This window comes from Elgaria multicarinata, chromosome 1, assembly GCF_023053635.1.
Source record: "Elgaria multicarinata webbii isolate HBS135686 ecotype San Diego chromosome 1, rElgMul1.1.pri, whole genome shotgun sequence".
NCBI lineage: Eukaryota > Metazoa > Chordata > Lepidosauria > Squamata > Anguidae > Elgaria > Elgaria multicarinata.
The window spans coordinates 166,812,755-166,839,370 of record NC_086171.1 but is presented as its reverse complement, the minus strand read 5'-3'; the positions used below and the strand labels follow the sequence as shown (position 1 = coordinate 166,839,370).

Here is a 26,616-nt window from a genome sequence, read left to right as displayed (position 1 = left end):
CCATACCTATATTTGGAAAAGGGGCAGCACAACCTCCCCAAATCTTCTGCAGGCACATTACGGATTCAATGTTTTGTGGAAAGTGTGGTAAACTTGTCAGTTACTATCTTACGCATGACCAAATTTTATAAAAATATATTTTATATTCCGAAAAATGGGAGAATCAGTTCTGCTTGTGGGTTCCTGGTCCCCAGCTGGTTGGCCACTTTGTGAATGGATGGCTGGACAAGATGTTCTTACATGTTTGTTTGTTCCAAGGTGTCCCCTGAAACCTGCATGATACCTAGTAGGGGGTGTAATCCATTTAAATTAGTACTGTGCTGAACCCTGCCACCTACGTCTGTGAAATTCTTCCCTCCCTATGAAAGAGGCATTGTTTTTTCTCCCTCTTTCACAGGGAGGAGAGCCATGTCACGTGGTTACATGGGCAATCCAGGCAGTGCTGCCAGGCTGACAGCCAGTCAGTGAAGAGCTGCATGATGCTATCAGTGCATGCGGAGACTGTAAAAATGTCAAAACAAAAAATAGGCACAAGAACCTTCACCCATCTCATACACCTGATATAAAATAGAATACCCGCCCCCTACTCCCCATGAGAAACTTCTTCAAAATTCTTCACTCTCCCCAGCTTCTTTCTCAGGACTCTTCATTTCCCCCGTACCTGCAACATAGCTCGGTGTGATAGCTCACATGCTTTGCACACAGAAGGTTCCAGGTTCAATGCCCAGCTTCTCCAGGTAGGGCAAGGAAAGAATCCTGCCTGAAACCCCGGAGAGCTTCTGCCAGTCAGTGTTTACAATACTGGGCTACATGGACCAAGGGTCTGACTCAGTATAAGAAAGTTTCCAAGGTTCCTATGTACTGAAAGCAAAGAATAAAACATTTGGCATAGCACTAATTTAAGGCTGTGACTCTTCCTTGGCATCAGAGGACTCTGACTATGCAGAGTTATTTATTTATTTATTACATTTTACACCACCCAATAGCTGAAGCTCTCTGGGTGGTTCACAAAACATGACCTCATGACTTTGTCACTGTCATCGTTTTTTCTCTCCACCCCATCTGCTTTTTATTTATTTAATTACATTTATATACCGCCCCACAGCCGAAGCTCTCTGGGTGGTTTACAAAAGTTAAAAACGATGAACATTGTGATCCTTTGCTTGATTAAGAGATATGGTGATTTCAAAAACATGTCCACAATGTAGTGCATATTTGGTTGGTCCCAATAAAAGGTATTATCTGACCATAGATTGTGGCATTATAACAAGGAACTAGGTAAGGAAGTAGCAAGGTGCAATATGATCCCGTATTACATTAGCAACATACATTTTTAAGGAAGGAAGAAAATTAGTAGTACCTTCCTAGCTGCTGTTTAAAGGCCTAACCTTATGCAAGTTTAGACAGAAAAAAGCTGTCTGGGGAATGCTGGATGTTGTAGGACCATGGGATTGCACCCTAAAGGATCCACACAAACTCACAAAGGTAATAATGGTTTGGTTCTATCCTAACGCAACATGCATAAAAACATTGTCATTGACATGCAGAATGCATTTTGGTGTAGCTACTGCACCAATTCAGGACTTGCAGCTATTGCTAAGGGGAAATCATATGTTTTTGCTGGATTAATGAAACAGACATAGGAAGAAAGATATTAAAAAATCCCCCCCCCTTCATTTACAATAGATTCGGCTTAAAATCTTCCCATGCTCCGGACATCACTATGCATCACCTACTGATCCTAGGCCCCATTTCAGGGCAATAGGATAATTTACTCTTTTAAGCCTCAGAAAATGAACAGATCAATCAAATGATGACAACACTGAGTTGAATTCGAATAACTGTGAGTGGAAGGAAAACAAATACTACTACTGTTCTAAAACTTCTTGCAGGAACCAAACTGGTATAATATCTAGGTTCGATCACAGTTCTCATGCTTTTCCTCTGGTGCAAGAGGGTGGGCACACAGAAGGCCATTGCTGGATTTGGCAATTCCCATTTCTTGTGTAGCAGTAGCATGAGGCAGTGGAGGCTGGTGGCTCCGATGTCAGTAGGTGGTGAATCAGCTCCGGGTTTCAGTCAGAACTCTAAAGGAGCTATACGAGGTATGGAGCACCTTGGATCGCTCCTTTAGAGTTCTGACTGAAACCCAGAGCAGCTTCACTGCCCCACTAACATCAGAGCCACCAGCCTCCGCTAGCACGAGGTGTAAAACAGCCCTTCTTTGAGTGGAAGGGTGCTTCCACATACAGAATGGCCTCTTTGGATCCAACTCATTCTGCTTAAGCAAAATTCAGCTCAAAAAAATGAACCACCCAGACACCCTCTAAAGCAGGACCAGGCAACCTTTCTGGGCCCACGGGCACATTCGGCAATTTAAGAAACTGTTGTGGGCACCACCACAAAATGGGAGGTGTGGCTCACCACAAAGGACAAGCAACCTGCCCAATTGACAGAGCTGGGGACTGAGGCACAATACACTAAACACCCCTTTGAAGCCAGTTTTCAGCACCTTTCTCCCCCCTCCTTTTTCTTTTCTCCTGTCTTTTTATGGTGGCTCGGTATACTTCAGAGGGAAGAATCAGTCTGCAGCCGCCGCCCACCATCTTCATTTCCTAAGAATGTCTCTTAGCCCCATCAGGCACCCCAGAGGCATTCATGGGAAATGAAGATGGCAGCAGCTGGAGACCCTCACTTTGCTTGGGGATGATCCCAGTTGCCAGTAAGAAAATGTGTTAATTAAAAGACGAAGTGGGAAGAGTAGGGCACCTTGGCGGGTGGCAAGAAAGATGTCTAGGGCGCCATGTTGCTCTACCTGTCCTCTAAAGCTCATCCTGTGAACTGTATTCTTTGCTTATTTTTTAAAAACCTATGGCATCAACCCAATGTATAGACAGTATCCCACACTGTCCATGTGCTAGCATGACCCTCTATTAGCACAATGGGGAGTTAGCAGATCTTAAAGCTAACAGAGCTCCGCTGACTTGTCCCAATATGTGAAAGAGGATCTTCACTTATTTCTGGGTTTCCTTTAAGAAGCTCTAACTTCCCATTACACAAGCAGTGGGCCCCATATTGCTCAACGTGTGTAATGGTAGCCCACTGTGGTCGTCAACAAAGCCCATCTTCAGGTCCTTAGCTACTAACTCACATTACATTGTGAATTAATAGCCAAAGAGTCAGCATATTAATAGCCAAAGAGTCAGAACATTGGCTGTTCTGTAACTAAACGGCCATCTTAAGATCCAGACACAAAGAAAGCATAACACTGAAGTTGATCACCTCAAAGGGCTGTCACATATGTATACGTATCTTTTTAGCTGGAAAAGTTAGTGTGTCCAATTTCAATACAGAAGAAGAGTCTCTACCCCAGTATCAAATGTTTGGGAAACACTGCTCTAAAAGTTCTATTTTAAATTGATTTAAATTAGAAGCACAGGTCCTTGATACTGTTGATACTCTTATTCCTCACTCTTCTGGTTTTCTCTCCGAATCATTTTGTTCCTAAGAGCATATGAATACTATCTTATTGTACAGAAGCATGACATTTAGTCATGCATAATCTCTTCCCATTACACATTTGTAAATCCCATTAAGAGGATTTATGCCACATGCACAACTCTGCACCTCTTGCATGCTGTAATGGATGCGAGGCTGGCATCTGGCTGAGTTTCATTATTTTCAGCATTACAGGGCTCGCTTCAGCAAGTAGGACAGATTCATAGGGGCCTTATAAAGGAAAAGCTTTGCGTGCATGCAGGGTAAAAATAGGCCTAGGGATATTAGGATTATGCAGCAGTGTGCATGCAGCCCATGGCAAGCGTGTTCACTAGCTCAGCAATCAGAGGCAGGATTCCCTAGCAGGCCAGCTCTCCACAGAGCCAGGCTCTGCGCAGGGTTCGGCATTGCATGGGGAGCCTGCAGAAGTAGGAAATGCTCCCCACTGTAGAGGTTATCCCTCCAACTCATGGGAATGGAGGGGGGTGTTCATGAGCTCATCCTCACTCTGCTCCCTTGTGTGTTGATTCTTCTCAGAAGTAGAATGCCTGAATAAGGCTAACAATGGACAGGCATTTTCACAAGTATTTCACACTTCCTCCAGTAAGGCAGAGCTCAGGGGATGGGACTGTGCTTTCTGGGAAATGTTGAATCTGCTCTTTTACAGGTTGCATCAGGGAATCTGGACGCACTCCTACAGCCTCTCTTGAAGCATGGCACTGTCCAAATATGGGCAGAGAAAGAGGAGATTCAGGGCCTCCCCACTCCAATGTGCACAGAATGATGGAAGCAGCGCTGACCTTACCATGAGGCAGAGTGAGGCAATGGACAGTAGATGCGGGGGGACAGTGGTGGCTGCTTCCCCACCATTCCTCCTGGTCTCCTTGGCTGTTCCCCTCTCTTGAAGGACAGAGCTACTTATTACGCCGCTCAGCTCATCTTTGCCCCACTAAACTAGCCCGTTACCTCAGGTGTGGTGGAGGATGCTATCCCATCACCAGTACTGAAGCAAATTCATCTGCCAGTCCAATCACCAATATGTGGAATGGGGAGGGGGCTCCATTTTGTCCTTCCCCACAGGCAGCAAAATGTCTTTGGATGGCACTGGATGGAACGATCTAGCAAAGTGGCTTAATTTTTTAAGGTACACTTCACTTGCAACATTTCAGTATGCTCTGGGAATCACTGTTCCAGACAATTAGGTTCTTAGGAGACAAAAGCACCCTTCATTGTGTCCCTCACTCATTTAGTCTGTAGTCAAATTCATACATACTTGAGCTAATGATTGTGAACTTCTCTTCCTCAGATGAACCAGACCTTAAGGACCACACTGAATAATTGATGCAACCGGGTATAAAACTCACTCTGTGGTACCATTTAATGAATCAGCATCACATGCATAATTTTCGCCCTCTCTCGGGAGTCAACCAATGAAACTGATTGGCAGAAGATGCAGGACAGACAAGATAAAGCATTTCTTCACACAATGCATACTTAGGGCATGTCTATACCTACCGGCTATCCGGGACCGTGGCGCAGGGGAGGATCCCGGGCTTTATTATTTATTTATTTATTTATTTATTTATTTATTACATTTCTATACCGCCCAATAGCCGGAGCTCTCCGGGCGGTTCACAAAACTGGGGATTACCACTTCCGGAGTCATCTCCCAGCGTGCACACGCCAGCATGATGTCCAGGAATTCAGGAGGTATGCTCTGCCACCACGTGTTTTTTTTTTAAGCAGGAGCTGGTCGTGCAACTGCGTGGGAGTGACTCTGCGCAAAATGTAAGTTAAAAACAAACAAAAGACCCCACCAACCCAAAACTAGGCACCAAAAAGCACCAGCAGCCATCCTGGGGATGGTGAAACTGCTGCTCCCCCACCCACCCCCCATGGCCATGGAGCCCCCTGCCACTCTATGCCTGTTTGCAAAGCCCTGCTACTCATGGGGAGGAGGGAGACCTGGGAGCCTGTGCCACACCCCCCGAGGCCCTCGGGGTTGTCCCAGGACTGTGGCAAATACCAGGATTAGTGCTGTCCGTTTTATCTTAGGGAAAGTGAGAGGTCATCCCTGGGATCAGCTGTGCATCATTTGGACACACAGGGATGACCTCGAGCTGACCCCGGGATAAATGGATGGTGTAGATATGCCCTTAATTTATGGAATTCACTGCCACAAGATGTGATGATAGTCACAGGTTTAGATGGCCTTAAAAGCAGGGTGGGGGCAGTGGTGGACAAATTCATGGAGGATCAGTCCATCAGTGGCTACCAGTCACAAAGGCTATATGCAACAAGGGAGGGCCATTGCCTTCACACTCTGCTTGTGTGCTTCCTAAAAGGATCTTGTTGGACACTTTGGGGAAGAGGATGCTGGACATAATGGGTCTTTTTTCCTGATCCAGCAGGCCTCTTCTTCTGTCCTCCTAGGAAATCTGCTTGCAAACTAAGCATGTCTGGACAATTCTTTTAGCTAGAGGAATTAAATTAGACCTATCATAACTAAGATGTTTCTCTTATAGCTGCAAATCACATGCAAGATGTAGGCAGATAACTATCCTCTTTTAGTCTTAATGTGGGGACCCCTGAGTTTGTGTTATGTAGCAATCCCTACTGCTAGTGAACCTAATTTTATTTGTGACCTCCTTTTCAACAAATGTCCTCTACAAGCATCTCAAGGGTATCACCAATGCTACTTAAAGGAGCATTTCTTGTGACACTGCCATTTATTTAGAACATGCTCTGCTACTGGTATTTCATGGGGAGGGACAAGGGTTAAAAAACCAAGATCTAAACACAAATACTGGATTTCAATTAAACTTACTTCCAAGTCCCTATGGCACTTAGTTCCCTGCAAAACCATCCTATTCATGCTTGAAATGGCACCTATGTTGTTAAGAAATTGTGGGATATTTTTCACTTCAAATCATTATCAATATTCTGCAGTACATAATGGATGCCTTTATTTAGACACGGCAGCTCCCACCTTTTGTATCTTGATCTGGTCATTCTATAGCCAGACAGTCAAATTGGAAGCTGTGGTAGGAGATTTTCCATTAAGGTTGTTAACACCTTTAATAACCTTAATGGAAGCAATGCCTTACTTTTTGACTGTTTTTCATGGTTTATTCATTTACAATATTTTGATACACAGATTTTCAACCATAATGGCTCTCAGGTCAGTCAATAATAAAATTGGATATAAACGCAGGTAATACCGTATTTCTTCGATTCTAAGACGCCATTGATTGTAATACGCACACTAATTTCAGTACCACCAACAGAAAAAAAGCTCTGATTCTAAGAAATAATAAATGCACCCACGATTCTAAGACACGCCCCATTTTTAGAGATATTTATATGGGGGGAAAAGTGCGTCTTAGAAACGAAGAAATATGATATTACTCTCACAATACTCTCACAAGATAATTTAGAAGACTATTGAAATAGGAACTTTAGAAGATCCATCTGTACGCCGCCCTGAGATCTTATTGATATAGGGCGGGATATAAATGTTTTAAATAAATAAATAAATAAATAAATAAATAAATAAATAAATAATCCATGCTTGATCAGACCAAGAGTCCACCTAGTCCAACATTTATTTATTTTATAAATAAAATAAATAAATAAATTCTGTTCACGCAGTGGTCAAACTGCCCACGGGAAATCCACAAGCAGAACATGAGTGCAACAGCACCTTCCCACTCATGTTCCCCAGCAACTAGTGTATACAAGCATACTGCCGCTGATTCTAGAGGTGGCCTACAGCTATCAGGACTAGTTGCTATTGATAGTCTTCTCCTGCAGGAACTTGTCTAACCTCGCTTTTAAAGCCATTCAAACTGGTGGCCGTCACTACCTCTTTTGGTAGCAAATTCCATAGTTTAACTATGTGCCATGTAAAGAAGTACTTCCTCTTATCTGTCCTGAATCTCCCACCAATCTCCTGCATGGGATGACCCTGGGTTCTAGTATTACGAGAGATCCAATCCAAACTAATTACAATTAGATTAAACTTTAACCCAGGCAGCTGGAAGGGATTAAGAAACAAGAAAAGCCCTGATGAGAAAACTACACTTAAAAAATAAATCTGACCAACAGCATTGGAAGTAGGGGTGCTGGAAACCAATACAGGCCCCAGCAGCGTGACTGAGCTAAGCCTGACCCTCTTGGATTGAGGACCCCTGAAATGGAATCTCTGGAGTCCAAACCCTCAGAGCCTGCACCGCTCCCTGAGGAACTGACCCCCCCCTTCAGTTTCGATAGAACTGGAAAATAAACCAAGCTAAATTAGACAAAACAAAGAGGTTCACAAAATGGTGGGCCAATGTGAGAGGGGGAAGGGATTGCCATAGCCTGGTATTACTTAATTTAAAGAAAAGTAGCTAGATAAACGCTCCCACAGCAGGGAGGTGCACAACTCCCCAATAAATACATATTTTAATGAAGTTTACAAAAGGTTGTCTTTTGCCATCTAAATGGCAATGGCTTCCATGCATAACCCTAGTGTGTTTTCCCACATTTACCATCTTTTTTCCTACTGCAGAAAATCCGTTAAGGAGAAAAAAGATGGAATAGCTGCATTCTGATTGGTACCACTCGAGCTCTCTGTCTGCAAGCATCCCTAATACCCAATAGGAGCATTCGCCCAAGTACAAAATATTGTGGCTTAAGTTCTTGGAAAATATGGTATCTCAGCAAGAGAAATACAACCAAGAGATGATGCACATGGGCTGTGTGCGCAATAAAAAGTGTTGCAAAATAAACAAATGCACATTAATTTCTCATTTATTGTGCAAAGGCCACAAATGAACAATGCACACAATCTGCTGCATTTGTATTACAAAGAACAGCAGTATGCTCTGCCCATATTCCCCGGCAGGCTTGGAAAAGTACTTTGTTTCTATTTAGTGCAAACTTTCTCCCCGATTCCATTGAAATAAATCCCTCTGCAATTGTTTACATTATCACACCATTTGCACACCACTTTCAGCCTACTGCAGGAGAATGACTGAGCCCCAGGGGGTGTTGAGTGATTGTATATTTGAAGCACAATTTATAATTCAGGCTTCCCCAAGTGTGGGATTCTCTAGAGGAAATTTTTCTCACTTAGACAAAGAGAAAGGAAGAGAGAATCTTCTGAAGCATTCGAAGAAATAAGCAACTGTACCACAAAGAAAATACATATATACTGTGATGCTTGGAAGAAAAATCAAGTGCTTCTCTCTTTACAAATGCCAGTAATTGATCATAGCTATTATAAATCTTTCATTTAAATGGGCAGTGGAAAATTATGCACCATCTTCTCTTTGTAGTAGAGGATCTCATTGTCTATGAGGATTTTGTAAAGCCTTCTTAGGCATTAGCTAGACCTACCTGAAATTCCGGGATGAGGAGTGAAGATCTCGTGTTGTGATTAACGTGAGATCCCTCCTCCGTTTACATGTAAGGTGCGATGACCTCAGGAAGAGAGGCGTCACGCCTGCCATTTAAATTTTTTTTCTTAAAGGACTGGTAGCGCACGAACGCTCGTGCGCTGAAGGTAAGGGGTTTTTTAAATTTAATTTGGTTTTCCCGCTCCCCCCCACCCTAACCCCAATGGGCACAGCGCTCCTGAGGAGCGCTGCGCCCCGTGCGCAGCTCCCGGCTCCGTGCGAGTAATGGTGTGGAGCAGGGTCAAACCGCGGAAATGGGCCACACGTTCTGCGGTCTCGGACTCAGCCCGGGACCGTGGAAAAAGCGGGCCCAAAGGGGAGGGCTATATCCCGGGGCAACAGAGGGATAATCCCTCCCTGATCCCTTGATCTTCTGTGCGTCATGTGGATGCATAGGGACGATCCCGGGGCTCACCCTGGGATAAAGCCTGGTCTAGCTAAGGCCTTAGAAGGCTTTGCCTTGACCGTTGGCTGTTGTTTAGATCCATGCTATCCAAACAGTGAGGTTCAGGTAACAGGTTCTGGTGATATTAAATAGAACAGCTATTTGTATGACATGTTGAAAAATAAAGACTGGATAGGGTGATTTTTGTTCATGCACACTGTACAAATACAATAAATCTGTTTGAAGCTGCATGAATAAAGTGCAATTTCACAAATATGAATTGCTTCAAGGACATTAATCTCAACCAGTATCAATGGCAACATCTACCATTAAAAAGAGAAATACAGCAGGTTCTGAAGTCTAAGCAGGTCTGAGTCCTTGAGCTGGATACGAATGATTTTAATATTTTCTATGAAATTGCCTTGCTATTTTCACTGACTGACCAACAAGTGATGTTAACACAACAGTAAGTCAGGTTAGGTACAGAGGAGTTAGAACGTGAAGTTCTCCAGACGACAGTGTTGACTCACCACTGTATATGTCAGTGTGATTTCGAAAGGACGTTTCATTATGGGGATGCTCTGTAATAAACAAAAGAACGTGAGCGTACCTAAGGCAACAAAGCATGCACTGAGTAACATAAAACGTAATGGAAAGGAGGGGCACAAAAGGAAAACAAAACACACAACATAAATTTTTAAAAAAACAAAATACAGGCCAACCCCTACCACAAAAACAAAAGAGGCAATGCCATACACATAACATCCAAAAAAAGTCAACACAATTTGGAAATAAACAAGAGAACACAGCAACAGAAGACAGCAATTAAAAAAGACTGCTTATTTCTATGAAATGCATAATTATGGTTGGTTTTTTTTTTAAAAAAAACTACAACACAAAGACAAAGAACAAAATATTTGCAGGTGTTTTCAGAAACACTGAATGGATTTTGGAGTTGGACTTTTTAAATATCAGGTAATTATCAGTAATTTTGTTAACAACTTCTAGACCGCCTTTTGAGAAGAGCAATTGTTTTTTCATCAGGTTTTCTAAAATACATGAAAAAAACAATATTCCTGCTACTTTGTCCCAAGTGCAAAGAATGGATTAGATTCAGCCAAGTGACAGTTTTAACAATAAAGTAAGAAGTTATATATATAAAAAAGAAAAAAAAACATAATTGGGATTTTAATCAATCAAGTAAACCTTATTATAATAAATGGTGTTTCATTAAAAAAGAGAGTTAATAATTGCCAAGGGATATGCCCACATTGTACAATTGTAGATAATCATGCCAGTCCATTAGAAATAGCCCCCAGATAATAGTAGGGCAGTCTTGCAATTAAGCACGCAGAAGTTACTAGCCTGCTATTATTATTATTATTATTATTATTATTATTATTATTATTATTATTATTATTATTTTACTAGTCTAAGAGACTATTAGCTTGTGCTTTTATCCTGGCTACAGTCTCCACAAGCTACTAGCCTCTTAGCAGGCTAGGAACAATTTTTAATTTATTTAGTACAAAATAAATTATAAATTGGTAGAAGGCCAATGCACGAAATAAATTATTTAAGTTCATTGGCCTTCTACCAATTTTTAATTTATTTAGTATATTTATATCCCACCTTTCTTCTGTCATCCATGGCTAGCATGAAAACCAAGTAGGCTCATGAAGGAGGGATAAGGCGACCCATCCATCCTCTGCCAGCTTGGTCATTCACCTGCATGAAAAAAATTAACACCTGTGGGGACCAGGTGAGTTGCTAAATGCAAGACTGCAGAAGAGCAATATCTTTGATTAGAACCAAATAAAGTGTCACAAAATCCTAGATGTCACAAAAGGCTGGATGTTAAGCAAAAACAAAAGGACAGGTAAAAACAAAAATAAAAACAGTGGAGAATTAAAAACCTAGGCATGATGAGAAAAAGCTCAAAAGTCTGTAGTTTTGAACGCTCTTAAGGTAGAATGCAGAGAGACAGCCTTTGTTTCTTTGTCCGAGAAACAACATCCTTTGGTGCAACCTGAAATCATTCAACACTTAGACCAGATGCACATGTCATGGTGACAATCCCTGGGTTAATTAACCCAGGTATTGTGGGGACAAACAGGGTATGCGAGCTGCATACCCATCATTTTTGCTTTTAACTAACAATTCCTGGGTTGTTTCATGACATACAAACCCAGAAATTCTGAGTAGTTTATGGGTTAAACCACACCAGAATTAACCAAACAAACCATTGGCAGCTCACACACTCTTTTCATTTCCACTATTTCTGGGTTAAACAACCCAGGAATTGCTGCCGTGACATGAGAACTGGCTCTACCTAAGTCTGCATAAAATCTCCTCCACACAATTTTAAGATTGTTACGAAGCACAAACTCTGGGTTTCAACATTACCTACAGCGTCTTTTTCCCTCTTTCCGCCCCCACCTTTTTTTGGTTTCAATTAACTTCTAGCTTGAATATGAATTCAATGGAACTTGAACACTTACTCAATACTTTGTGACATTTTAGTTGGCCCTAATAGAGCTATTACTCTACTATTACTTTTGGACATATGCTATCCTCCCTAAATTTAACACCTCATATCTATTGGACGAATAAACCCAAAACTACACAAGTAGCTCCAGGACACAGCATTTTATTTCCAACGACATTTCTGACCCACAGTGTCTGAATGTTCATCATTTCCCCCAAACAGGCATCTACATAGTTCCATGCCCCCAAACATTCCACTGTCCATATATAGGGCATGTCTACACCAGCCTTTTTTCCCTGGGGTCCTCCCTAGATCATCCCTGTGCATCCAAATGATGCATAGGGGATCCCAGGGACAACCAGGGATGACCTCTCAATTTTTGCAGGATAACTGGTTGCCCGTTTATCCCAATTTTCCCTGCAGTCCTGGGACCATTCTGAAGAACATGGGAGGTGTGGAGCCTCTCCCGGCTTCTTTCTTCCTCCCTGCAAGTAGCGGGGCTCTTAAAACAGGCACAGAGCTGAGTGGGGGCAGTCCCTGCCCATCAGGGGTGGGAACATTTCCAAGGTTTTTTTTTTTTTAAAAAAAAAAAACGTACATGAGCTGGAGTGCAATTGAGTTCACTCTCTGTTCCAGGAGAAAAAATGGAGGCTGTAACGTCCCACTTCCCTTCCGGGACGTCGTGCAGCCGTCAAGAGCTGGGGGAGGATTGCGGACGCAGATTAGTCTGCAATCCTCCCCCTTCCCTCCCTCTAACCCTTAGGTGAAGATATGCCCTTAGAGTCTTTGCCAAATCCATTCACAGAATTCTGATAGAAGTGGAACATTTTCTACTGTACGCGTATGTCAGTCCAATGCCGCACATATTTTCCACATTTTTCCAACCATTCTCATTCAATTTGTGAGAAAAGAAATTGCTTTTGAGAAGAAATTCAAAGGAGAAGCAAATTCTGGAGAAATTCTCACGGGTTAGGTTGAAGGTTCTTGTGCTTATCTTACATATGAGGTGGCCAAGCAATATGCATGAATATCCTGTCTTTCATTATACAGTCATCCCTCTGCCGGTCTGTAGCCTCCTCAGCTTCCCACACTTTGATTAAAGTTAAAGGGAAGGCATCATGAAGAAATTCCTCCACTAGGGTTTCTTCAGAGCAAACTTCCTGATCAGGAAGTGTGGGCAGCCTGGGAGGCTGCAGAACAATGGAGGGATGTGTAACACTATGGGCTCGTTCAGAAGACACCTTAAACCATGGGTTTAACCATGGTGGTTAAGCCGGAAAGGCAGGCCGTGTTCAGAAGACACCTTAAACCACAGCTTTAACAATGGTGAATAAGGCTTTTCGCTTTATTCACCATGTTTTAAGGTGTCTTCTGAACACAGCCTGGCTTTCTGGCTTAACCACCATGGTTAAAGCCATGGTTTAAAGTGTCTTCTGAATGGGGCCATACACTCTTCCTTAGAGCTGAACACAACACTCCCCCCATCGCCACAACCCACCTGCTACAGGGCTTTCAAGGAAATAGTGATACTATAAGCATATGCATTAGGCACAAGATGTATCCACAACCACGGCTCAGACATTTAACATGTAGAAGACCTTGGGGAAGGTGCTGAATCCCAAAGAATGACTAGAGCTGTGGTGGCTGCCTGCCCCCACCCAAACAATGCCCCAGAATGATGCAAAGTATGGGGCATTGTGGAAGATGCAAAATGGGGACCAGGCTGCCAACACGGTTGCTGCTATTGCCACCTGTAGTAGCAGTGCAAAAATCCAAAAACCCTTCATGAAAAAATAAAGGAAGTGTACTATAACCCCTGACAAAGCTACCTGTGAGAAACCGTTGGAGAACTTCTCCTCTGCCTGAAGAAATTCAGTGAAACTGTCCTCCCCAATTCCTCTACTCACAAATGGAATGGAGAATTTCAAAAGGCCATTTGTGCACATCTCTACCAATAATACTTGATTTTTTAAAAAAACAGCTGGTGGAAAATAGATGAATAGATATAATTGTTGGTGGAACTATTTTCTTTCTAACAGTTGAGAGAAATGGATTGATTCATAAAATTAATTGTTTGAAAAGCAACAGATAATCATAGCATCCTAACTGGAATCTCATCTATCCCAGCTGACTGTGCAAAACTAAGGCAGAATCCTGTGAAAGTAGAATTAAAGAATGACCTATATATAAATCTGAATTTGGGAATTTGACTTATGGAGGTTTTTACAATCCTACTGTATATGAATAATGGGGAATATTGCTCAGCCCATGGATGCTCTTCAGAAGTTGGTTTTGTCCCACATGTGATTTAACATCTACTTGAAACTGTTGAGTGGGGAAATCTGGAGGTTTGGAGTGCACTGTCATCAGCAAGCTGATGACACACAGCTCTATTTCTCCTTTTCATCCTCACCAGGTGAGGTTGTGGATTTGCTAAATCAGTGCCTGGCTGCACCATGGACTGGATGAGGGCTAACAAACTGAAACTCAATTCAGACAAGACAGAGATGCTGCTGTTAGTGGGTGGTTCTTCTGAACCAGATAAAGGGTGCTCAGCTCATTTTGGATGGGGTTGCAATTCCCTTGAAGGACCAGGTTTATAGCTTGGGGATTGTCCTGGTACCATCTCTATCACTTGAGTCGTAGGTGGCCTCAGTGGCTTGGACAGCCTTCTACCAACTTCGGCTGGTAGCCCAGCAATGCCCCTATCTGGACAGAGATAGCCTGGTTTCAGTAATCTGTGTTTTGGTAATTTCCAATTTGATTACTGCAATGCACTCTATGTGGGGCTGTCCTTGAAGACTGTTCAGAAGCTTCAGCCTCTGCAAAAGGCAATAGCCAGATTAATAACTGGGACCAGAAAATCTGAGTGTATAAAATCAATTCTGGCCTGCTTGCACCGGCTGCATGTTTCTGAGCCTGATTCAAGAAAACAGCAACCACTGATGAAGTGACTTGGGCAAAGTCCATTACCTTTAAGAGCAAATAGACCACCAGCATCCTGACAAGCATATCTTGGTGTCTACTATCGCGGAGGGGATGGGGTAAAAGTGCCAGTCACAACTCCCATGGCAGTGACAGAAAGAGGCAGATACATAGCCAATGGTGATTCTTCCTGTTAACTCACTAATATCACTCTCCATCATTTCCCCCCAAATTTTCATGGAGTCCCAAGTATTTCCACTTGGTAGGACTGATTTACCTCAGAAAAAGGGCCTGGTGATAAATTTTAACTGGCTTTATTAGTATCAATGTAGATTTGCTAAAGTTGTCAAGTTTTAAAGTCAGATAGGATACAAAGTCGTACTAAAAAGTATGTACAGAAATAAGGATCTAAGAAACTTGACCAAGTATTTTGGTCAAGCAAGGATATCTATTAAGAGAAATGGATAATTAGTTGTCCTTATTTATTTTTTAAAAATAGATAATCTCCGTGAATCTTAAAATATTACTCCCCACCCCTCCCCAGTTTGACAACCCAGATTTTGTTCTGCCTCAAAGAGGCAAGGTAAGATGTGGCATGTGCTGTTCTGCCCTACCAAGAGTAGACAAAAGCTCTCACCCTCAGTCCATTTGGAAGTAAAACCTACTAATTTCAACCTGTGCACTGTGGTTCCCTTTCAGGTGAGGCAATTAATCATCTTAATAAAGGAATAAATTCCAGAGGGTGAACCAATTTATAGTATAAAAATTTGGACAATTACCGTGATTTAAGAAATAGATCACTGAGCAATTTGTGAACACAGAAACGCTGTTCAGTCCTTTTGAACATGTGACAAAGAATCTATTTAACATACAGGAAGGGAGCAATCCTCCACAGAAAGTGTCTCCAGGGAGGGAATGTGCATGCTATAATAAAGCAAAAGTCTCCAAGTGAATACTTAAGAGCAAGTCCAAAATGACTGGAGTAGGACATGGAAGTCTGAATGAGACTTTCAAAGAGCCACCCTGGACCTGGAGGTCTCTAAGTGAAAAGCAAGGATAACCATAGCATACAAATTAAGCTACACATTTGCACAAGCATTTTACTGGTCAAATACCTTCAGTTATTTAGTTTCAACAGTCTTCCATTAGACCCATAAACTAATAGCCTCAGGTAGTATAAAAAAGCTTGCCTGCAGTGACATAAAAAAAAAGCATAGCCTATAAACATGAAGGCAAATCCCTGGGCAATTATGTGAATTCACCAAGCATTCTCCATTTAATTTAATGTATTCATTATAATGCTTTTATACTACTTCATATATTAAAATCCCTAAGCAGTTCACAATAAAATACAAGAGAACAAGAAAAAATACAAAATTAAAAACATCCAAATGTTAAAAACATTACAACACCATAAACATAAAACAGGGAAAGCCTGCGTGAAGAAGTATGTCTTCGAGTGGCATTTAAAACTAGCCACTGCTTCTGCCTCTCAAACTTCACATGGAGAGTATTGCAAAGAATGGGAGCCACCACTGAGAAGGCCCCCTTACATGGAATTATTAGTGAAGATTTTGGCAACGTTTTTCAAAATGCCAGATAGACACCAGATCCACCAGTCACTCAGGGGATGCCAAGGATGATTATTCAGCATTATCAAAAAGGATCCAATTCCCCCCCACCCTAATTTTTCCATTTGCACGTTTTGGTTGTCTTCACTTGAAGCAAATACGAAGTGCTAGACACTGTTCTCTCCCTTGGTAATAGTCTAATAGACTGCAATACACTAAACCCCTCTTCCTCCTCCATCTTCTGGGTCACTATCAGATGGGGACAAAAACATTCCAGTGCAGCCCATCCATCTGACTAGCATAACAACTGTTTAGAAAGAAGGAAAGTACAAAAAAAAAGTTGCATCCATGGGACAGAGACCATCATTGAATAAATAACGTACGGTCACCAGAGGAAACCACGCAGTGTGTATACTGACTCTGAGCAAACATTGCCGGCCTTTGCCCATTTTGTCAGGGAAGTTCAGTACAAAATTTAGAACAAGAGACTTCCATTCCCGAGAAGCTCTCAGCAGGCGCATTTTGATAGTGGTTGAAAGCAAAAAGGGTCAAGGCCAAAAATTCCAGCATATTGTAGCTTAAAGCTCTTACTGCCAGTAACTTTAAATAACATTACTGGCAGTAAGAGCTTTAACACCACAATTAATTCATTACGTTTCTATACTGCCCAATAGCCGACACTCCGTGGGGGGTTCACATCAAAGCCTTAGAAGCCATCGGAGAGGCATTTCAATCTTTTAGAATAAGGGAAAAATGCATGAAAGCCAAGAGGAAACCAACCAACAATCTGTGATCAGAGTAAAAGATGGTGGAGCCAGGGGAAGGGGAGGTACCTATCTGGGGATCCCCAAAGGGCCGGATTGGGAGCCCAGGACTGAATTTTTGCACCTCTGTTTTGAAATGACATAGGAAAAAGCAGCACTTCCAAGGAGAAATCATATCAGCAGTCATAAGAAGGAACTGTAGCTCAGTAGCAGAGCACAACTTTTTCATGTGTAAGGTCCCAAGTACAATCACTGGCACCTCCAGCCAAAAAGATCAGGTAGCAAGTGATAGAGAATACTTCTAAAACCTTGGAGAACTGCTGGCACTCAGTAGACAATATTGGTCTGGATGGCCAAATACTCTAAGACAGGGGTCTTCAACCGGTGGGTCATGAGATCAGTCCAGATGGGTCATAGCAAAGCTGTTGCTGCCATGTTGGGCAATTGTGAAAGTGGGTCCCATGTTGCAGGTTGGGAGTCCGAGGTGGATCTCAGGTCTGGACCAGATGAAGACCACTGCTCTAAGATGTATAAGGCAGGTTCCTATGTTCCTAGTTTCTACACAAGAGCCCATTTCTGTGACTCTGACCATCTTCCTCCTTTCCAGGTTGGAGAAGACTGCCTCATGGTCTATTTTTTAAAAAAAAGACTTAAGAAGAACCTGAAGAGTTGCAGTCTGGTGGCCAAAATAGCAATTTTCTTCAACTAAGCATCTGTAGGAATTAAGTACATGATGCCTTATTCATACAGTTATGGTGCACAAGACTGCGTATGCCTTTCCAAAGGCTATTTTCTGAATCGTCTTACAATACTGCCAAAGAAAGTTTGGCATAATGGAATGGACTGATTAGTAACAACTGACTGTTCCATCGACTAATGGCTGATGTCACTGGATGGAAATATCCAAAGGGAATATTGCAATTAGTTTACGCACACGCACGCACGTCTGGTTATATTCTACTTTGTAACTGTTTTCTTAGCCCACCAATCCTAGAAACAGTCTATCAACATGTTATGCTAATTGCATAGGGTGTAGCTGAAGGTTAGCTTTTTAATTAATTTAGTGTAACCATGCATGGTCCTGATTCAGATCAGGACCACTGTGCAATGGGAGTAGAAGGTTAAACCTCCCCCTGTATTTTCCTGAAATCCACCCCCCCCCTTGATGAAGCAGCAGCAGCAGCAGCAACTGCTGCTCCATTGGTGTCAATTCAGGCCTTTTTAAAGACCACTCAGGGTAGGGGGGACCTTTCAGAAAACATGGTGGTGGTAGGGAAGGTCTAATCTTCTCCTCCCATTATGCAGTGGTCCCAACCCAAATTAGGGCAAGACACACTTACTCTAGAGTAAATGCAAAGCTAACCCTTAATTGTATGCTACACAAATTAGCATAATGTGTATTTTTGCTCAAAAAGATCCACAAAACACACTTTTTCTCCTTGAATTTCTCACACAGAAGAGTAGATTTATTCCTTTTCTTTTTGTATGCTGTGGTAACTACCCACAAATTATTTGCAATCTGTTGGGTTTAGTGCTGTGTGGCCACATTAAGGAGCTACTCCTGCAACCTTGAGTTTACAATCATCTTCTCCTCTGTGTTCTCAAGATTGTAACACTTAACAGGGAAGTCTGGAATCATGGCTCTGAGGTTCTCTTCACTAAAAAGTAAAGAACATAAGAAAAGCCATGTTCAATCAGACCAAGGGTCCATCTATTCCAGCACTCTGTTCTCACAGTGGACAACCAGCTGTCAACCAAGGACCCATAAGCAGGACACTGTTAAACAGCACCCTTCCGCCCATGTTCCCCAACAACTAGTGTATATAGGCTCATTGCCTCTGATATTGGAGGTTGCACTTAGCCATCAGGACTAGTAGCTTCGGATAACCTTATCCTCCAGGAATTTATCCAACCCCCTTTTAAAGCCATCCAAATTGGTGGCCATCACCACATCTTGTGGTAGTGAATTCCATAGTTTAACTATGGAAGTGCTTCCTTTTATCTGTCCTGAAATAATAGTAATAAATTCTTATATGAAATTAATGTGTAGCAAGATTTACTCCACTTGCAAACCAGTGGCCTTGAATGTAAGAAGATATCCCCAGTGCTAGGAACTAGTAACCTGCCAACTCTGATTTCATATAGATTAGTTTCATAGGAGGCAAGTCCAATGTCCAAAGCCCAATCCAGGCTGACTTCTCCAATAGATGAAATGGTCAGCAGAGGGCTAAGAAGAAGTCACAGAGTTTTGTAGCTTGCGCAACTCTAGCCCCAACTCTCGTCTTGGTGGAAAGCTCTGATTAAAGTAGCAAGAGTGAATTCTAATTATGTTCCATCCCTAGAGAAGATGCTCATTGCTGGGTTGAAGCTGAGGTCATCTGCAAGTAAGCATAAGATGCCAATGCAGTTGCTTCCGCCCTGCAGGACATTCTTCCCACAGAGATTTCTGGGAGATGCTTACTGTTGATCAATAATTTAGCCTTCTTCAGCATGCCTTTTGGGTTATCTGTGGACACAGCACACACACACACACAATGCTGGCTGCTTCCATGTTCTCAAGGATTTCTTCCCTTCTCAACCCTTATGGCATACAATAATCTAAATAATTCAGATAGTATTTAAATTGGAAAGAAGCAGACACCCAAACACACACACCTAAGCAAGCAGCAATAAGAAATGGGGGGGGGGAAGGGAAAACAGTAAGTGTGAATTATTCATATTTTAAGATGGGGAACCAGCTGCCGCATTTGCCCCTCTCGCTATAAAGCAAGGCACATTCAGATTACTGGTCATTCAGGTACAACAAACAAGAAAGTGAACAGAGAGGTTACTGCCACCGTGCACAGGTACAAGTGCAATCTATAGGCTTAAATGGGGAGCAGACCTATATTGCAGGCCCTGTAAGGAAGGATCATAGTGATGTGTGCCCAGTGTCCCTCGCCTCTACGCACGGGTCAGGAACATCAAGGGTGGACCAAAAATGCCCCAAGTGCCACTTGTAATATGAGAAAAGTGCCCCTAGGCATAAACAATGCATCCCAAGGAACAATCAGTGATGCCATCAGAGCCAAGGCAAATGCAAGTGTTTGCACACGGCCAAATGCACACTTTCTTTATAAAATACTAAATATGCAGGAATGGACAAAATGGCGAAAATACTGGAAACGAGGTTCTGCTGGCTTTTGCAAACAAGATACAATTTACACAGACTTGTAAAATGGAACAAAAAAACCTGAGAAACACAAATCTGGTGCTTGCAATATGAATTCTAGAATGACCCAGCACCTCCATAAGACTCCATAAATACCAGGAGCCCAAACAACCTTTTGAGAGTAGAACACTGTTCTAAAATACCAACAGGAAAGTTATGAAGTGCAAAATGTAACAGGTCATGAGAATGCCCTGATATATATATTTAAACTGTATATATGCTGCAATTTATACTCCATTCTATTATAGATATTCAGGCAACCTAGCCCTTGAAAAATATTAGTACAGACTATAGACATATTACCAGTCTAGGATTCTTATTTAAAAACAATGGCAGATATGTTGGAAATGGCTAGTGTGGGCGCATGGTAGCAGCCTGTTCTGTAGACATATCAGCTGGACACTGATGACTCTGGTGCTTCCTTCCTTCTCTGATCATTAAAGGCACCACCTGCCAAACAAGTAAAGCTGCCTTCAAACTGTGTTTGAACACCCCCAATCCATGTATGCTTCCTGGATCTCCTTGGAGGTAGGTCAGAACACCAATGTGAAAAATACACTCTCACACTTTTACAAACATGTAGTTGGAAAGCAACATAACTGAGGGAAAAAATAATGACAACAATAATAACACTGCCATGTTTGTACAGAGATGGTTTCTCTGAGCATTGCCAGGACAATAGATACAGGAGAGATCTTGCTCACGTTGTTCCAGCCAAGCTGATCCCAGTAAATACTTACTGGTCAGGACCTTGAGGGTGTACGGGTTTTTCTGCTGGATGGTGTGGGTAAATGCAAAGCGAGCATTGCAGCTGTAGTCAGTCAGGGCATCCTCCTGCATGACATTGGAGAAATATAAGTCACCATTCTGTCCTTGGGAGACACGCTTGTCTTGGTGGATTGACTCCATGGCTGTAAGAAAAAAAAACAATGATTCTGGTTGGCACTCACGGCTCTGCATTGCAACCAACGGCAAAAGTCTACTATCCTCAACAACCTGGAAAAGGTATGCATTGATTAATTCTAGCTAGCATTGGAATTAAATCCAAGACTCCTGATCAGCCAGGGGGGCAAAACCTCCAGCTCATGTCCCTAACCCATCCCACAGGGCACCCTAATCTGGCTGGCACAGCCTCTTGAGGTTCTTCCAGGGGGTGGAGCTTAGTCTACAAGCCACATCCACTGGAGGAATCCCCTCAGAGGGTATCCATCTGAGATCAGAGATAATAGCAGAGATTCCCTTCCTGACATGAGCCAGTAGCAGAACACCCATTGATATCTCTGATCTGAGATTGGAGGTAGCAGCAGGGATGCAGGGTGGCCTGGGTCTGGGTCCCTTTCTCCATGTACGCCTATGTGGCATGGTGTTGCTGTTTTTATCCTTTTACTTTGTACAGCACCATGTACTTTGATGGTGCTCTATAAATTAATAATAATAATAATAATAATAATAATAATAATAATAATAATAATAATGCTGGAAGGAGACATAGTCCTGTGCCTCCTCCCAGCAAGAAGAAAAAAGGGAGTGATGTCAAGGAGCGGGGCCATGTCCCCTGATGCCATCCGTCCCCCACCCTGGAATGGTTCTGCACCCTTGTGATAAGCCCAATCTAGTTGGATTTATCACAAGAAGAACTCATTTTTCTAGTTTGTCACTTAACAGATGGCATTTTTTTAAAGGAGTACCAAGAAAGCTTAAAAGGGATCCTTGGGTGTCCTCTGGAATAATAGTGCAATTGCTTGTGATTTATTTATTTATTTATTTATTTATTACATTTTTATACCGCCCAATAGCCGAAGCTCTCTGGGCGGTTCACAAAAATTAAAACCACAGTAAAACACCCAACAGTTTAAAACACAATTACGAAATACAGTATAAAAAGCGCAACCAGGATAAAACCACACAGCAAAGTTGATATAAGATTAAAATACAGAGTTAAAACAGTAAAATTTAAATTTAAGTTAAAATTAAGTGTTAAAATACTGAGTGAATAAAAAGGTCTTCAGCTGGCGACGAAAGCAGTACAGTGTAGGCGCCAGGCGGACCTCTCTGATGGGGATGGCACAAACATTCTTGGACCAGCCCTGGCACAGCTCCATTTCCGTTTATTTGATTAACATGCAGCAACTTGTCTACTGTTATCATGCTGAGTAGGGATTATGATAATTTCATTTATGCTCTCAAAATATGGAATTGTGCCCCGTTTGAAGCTCCAACGAGCATGTCTCCACCAAAAATATTCACAAACTGGCGAACACATGCTCGTATACATCTTCCTGGTCCCCAGTTCAATTTGCACAAATTTCCTGATCTGTGCAAATTTTCTTGCTAGACTGAATCAGCCCCACATTGATCTATGGAAGAAATTTGTGCAAATTTGGGGGGATTTGGGCAAACCTCCTATTCAATCACTGCTTGATTTGTGCAGGTTTCCCATTCGTGGAGAGTCAGCAGTGATCACCAGCGCAAACGGGAACTGAGCATGAGATGAGCAGCAAGATGATGTTCAGAGAATCCTAGCGATGTCGAACAATGGTCATTTCCCCATTCCTAATGATGATATCTTAAGTGTTGGGAACATGAGAGGGTAGAAAGGCAGGTAGCTCACTCTTCCGGAGTTATGCCATAGTCTATGCTACAAGCCCCATGGCCCCTCATTAGCTGACTAGGGTAATCAATGAGATCAGCCAAAAATCACCCTCTCACATTCTGTTAGGGAACCCTCCTTACATTCAAAGTACAGTTCTAGCCAGCTAACCAGTGTGCAAACGTACAGCTGCTCATCCAGAAGATAGCAGGAGGCGGCAGTCCAGGAGGGGGATTGCATGCCAAGATAAGATGAGCACCTTCATGAACCTCTTGAATGTCCAAGTTTTCCTTTGGCCACAAAGGAGACTCTGCAATTAAAAATGTTGGAAGACAAGATACAGTTATACATAGGGGAATAAAAGGCTAATTTTTGAAACGACTTTGTGCCCTCCTCCATGGCATGATACCCATCAACAGCCATCTTGTTTTGTGCCAGTCATCTGGCTCTACTCCTTCCCCATCCTGGTAACTCTCAACCTTCTCTTTTTTCCTTAACCTCTTTTCCATATCCTCTGCTAAGCCTTCCCTCCCTGCCCACCCCCTGGCTCTGGCACTCCTGGTTTAAAACTGTGGCCCTGTCAGCTACTCCAACCACAGCAAAGTACCTGGCTAGTGAGCAAAGAATGGCCACAGCAATGGGATTTACCCAGAAGACTGCTGCTCAACAGCCCCTTCTTAATTCCCTGAAAATTGAAATGAGCCATGCATGGAGGAGAAGCACATATTTTCAGCTGAGAGAAACGAAGCCATGTTTTTACATGGTCTGCACGTTTTTCTAATGATTATAGCAGTACACACTGAAAGACAAAAAATAATAACGGGTGGAGAAGGGGGGAAAGCCAACCTTTCAACATTAGGGGTTCTATACCTTCACTAACTGTGCAGAGAATTTCAGGAGGAGGAATTTTTAAAACTTTTCCAGGCAGTGGAGGCAGGTGGCTCCAAGGTCAATGGGGCAGTGAATCTGCTCCGAGTTTCAGTCAGAACCAGTCAGAACTCTAAAGGTGCTATCCAAGGTGTGGATGCCTCCTTTAGAGTTCTGACTGGTTCTCACCAAAACCTGGATTGTATTCACCACCCCACTGATATAGGAGCCACCATGCCTCCTCTTACATGCAATTTCTAAAAAGTACAGAAGTCTTAATGGTGAAAGGTTGACCATCCCCATTTAGATGAAACCAGAATTCGGAAAATTTCAGCGGGACTATTCTATTCCATCATATGAGTGAATTCTCAAGGGTGCAGTTTATGAAGGCATGTGTGCTCCATGGAAGAAATATTTGGAAATTGGGGTTTTAAAACACTTTAAAAATTTAGAACAGAAATTATGGCAAGTCACCTTTAATTCCCTGTTTCAGCCTTCATCAACCTGGTAGCCTCCAGATGTGTTGAAGTATAACTCCTATCATACTGGCCAGTGTTGGTAATTGCCCATGCTTATTGAGGATGGTAAGAGAGTTGTAGTCCAACACATCTTGAGACCAATAAGTTGGGAAAAGCTGCCCTGTCTCATAAATCACTTCTAAGATTTTGTTGCTTCTCCAGTTTGAAAGTGTTCTTTGTAGCGTACATGAGTATGAAACTATCAATCTAGAATTTCAAATACTTTCAACTTCCCAAAAAATTACATCTGGGTTCCCACATTTTGAAGTTAACATTCATTTTAGCTATAGAAACGTGCACAACTAATTTCATCTTCTATAATGACTGGGGTCAAACTAGGGGCAAATTTACTGTACTAGATTTAACACTTTAGGGTGCAATCCAATGCATGTTTAGAGAGAAGTAAGTCCTACAACTCCCAGCATCTTCCAGCCAGCTATGCTGTTGCTGGACTTATTTCTGTCTAATTATGCATAGGATTGTGGCCCATATTGTCCTCGTTTTGTAAAAAAATTAATAAAAAAATATTGTTTTCATTCAGTGCTGTAGCATTCATGTCTTTGACTTTACACCCATCTACATTATTCAGCATTCCAACTCATCTGTCAAGATCAAAATGTATTCCATCTTTCCACTAGTTAACACATGCCACTATTAACAAATGCCACTAGCCAACCACATCCAAGTGTGAACCCAAATTCAATATAACATTTCTAATTTTAGATCTAAGACCTCCTTTAAGTTAGGTTTTGGTTTTCTGAGAAAAAACAACAACTGTGGAATGAATTCAGTTTTGATTTATGAAAACCCATTTGGTAGTCAGAAAATCTGGACAGAAACCAGGGATAAGACACCAACTCCCTCAATATTCAGTAGGGAATCACCTTCAGAATCTCATCCATAGAACGCCTGGAAAATACCATATTAAAGGAGTAAAAAAAAACCACACCACAAAAAAGTGACAATATTTGAACTAGGAGGGCTTTAAATATTACCCCTGACTTTGCATATTCAGTTTTTCAGTAACTTGGCAACCATCAGTTGGAGAGAGGGGCACTTAGCGATATAAGTGTCATGAATCACAAAATTCAAAAATGCAAAGAAAATCAAACAATGGTTTTCCAATTTGCTGCTGTGAAAGATAAGTGCTGCTCTTTTATATTAATTTTGAAAAGCTTTTATATAGCTGAAAGTGCCCTTTCATCTCTAGGTAGGCAGTAGCACTAGACCCTGCACACTACCAATTCCCCATGTAGGGATGGATGAAAATTTTGTTTCTGCACAGAAAACATGCCTTCTGAACGCAGGCGTGAGAATGTGTCTACCAAAAATGTTCACAAATTACCGAACATGTGCTCAAGTTCGATTTGCGCAACTTACTGTTCAATTTGTGCAAATTTCCAATTTTGCACAAATTTTAAAGCCAGCCTCTCTTTAGTCCATGGGGGAAATTTGTGCAACTTTGGAAACATGTGTAAATTTTGAGATTTTGTGCAACTTTTACAATTGGCAGCTGTTTGTTTTGCGCAATTTCCCCATTCAAGCGAAACTGGCCGTGATTGCTAATCTGTATATAAATCAAGTGTGAGATGGGTGACAAGCTGATGTTCAATGAATTTGGGTGCGCTTGAACATTGTTCATTCACCCATCCCTATTTCCAATTACAAAAAGCACAGGCAAACTGCATTCTATAAACAATATGGTTACAAAACTTGCTGTTATTATACTCACTTGAAACTTGCAGGAATATTTTGTTGGAGATGGCTGTCCCCAAATCATTCCGAGCAAAACACTGATATTCCCCCTCATAATCCTCTGGCCTACCGCCACTGCGGAAGTCAATAGCCAGTGTACCCGTCCAATGTCTTATGCTTACTCTTGGGTCCTTGGCGACATTGAAGAACTTCCCATTTCGTGACCATGAAAATCTGTAAAAGATAGGAACAGCAGAGAGACAATGACCTCACCTGCATAGGAAGAGCTTCATCTATGGCAATATGGTTTACAGTTAGGGCTGTGAAAGATTCAGCCTCGGAAGTCCGAGGCTTTGGCAGCCATTTCATACAGTAGCCACCATGTCCTGCACAACCCTTGCATCCAGGGGAAGAAAAGCCTACAACTCCCAGCGTGCCTTGGCAGGGAGGGACAGACTTACTGGGGTCAGGGAGCAATAGGCGCTTGTGGCCTCTCCATGGCTGATCACTCACCTGGCTGTATGAGACCCTGCATAGGCCCCCTAGAGCCTCCCATGTCCCCTGAGAGCTGCCAGCTTCCCTCTGCTCCTTGCCGATGTTGAGCCTTTTCTGTGCACTTACAGGGCCCAGTGTCGGTGAGGAGTGGAAGAAAGCTGGTGGCTT

General features: G+C 42.3%; 1 protein-coding gene across 14 annotated transcripts in view; it reads right to left on the bottom strand.

Annotated features, from left to right (window-relative positions):
* Positions 1–26,616, bottom strand: part of NFASC (neurofascin) — a 223,305-nt gene that overhangs the window by 97,920 nt on the left and 98,769 nt on the right. For 11 of the 14 annotated variants that reach the window (XM_063142359.1, XM_063142411.1, XM_063142385.1 and 8 more), the window contains 4 exons: positions 25,991–26,187; positions 23,061–23,183; positions 21,024–21,194; positions 9,855–9,905 (listed from right to left, as the gene is read on the bottom strand). In XM_063142359.1, the coding sequence (XP_062998429.1) occupies positions 9,855–9,905; positions 21,024–21,194; positions 23,061–23,183; positions 25,991–26,187 (542 nt within the window). The remainder of the gene's footprint in view (positions 1–9,854; positions 9,906–21,023; positions 21,195–23,060; positions 23,184–25,990; positions 26,188–26,616) is intronic. The other 3 variants (XM_063142393.1, XM_063142468.1, XM_063142402.1) reach the window with 1 other exon arrangement.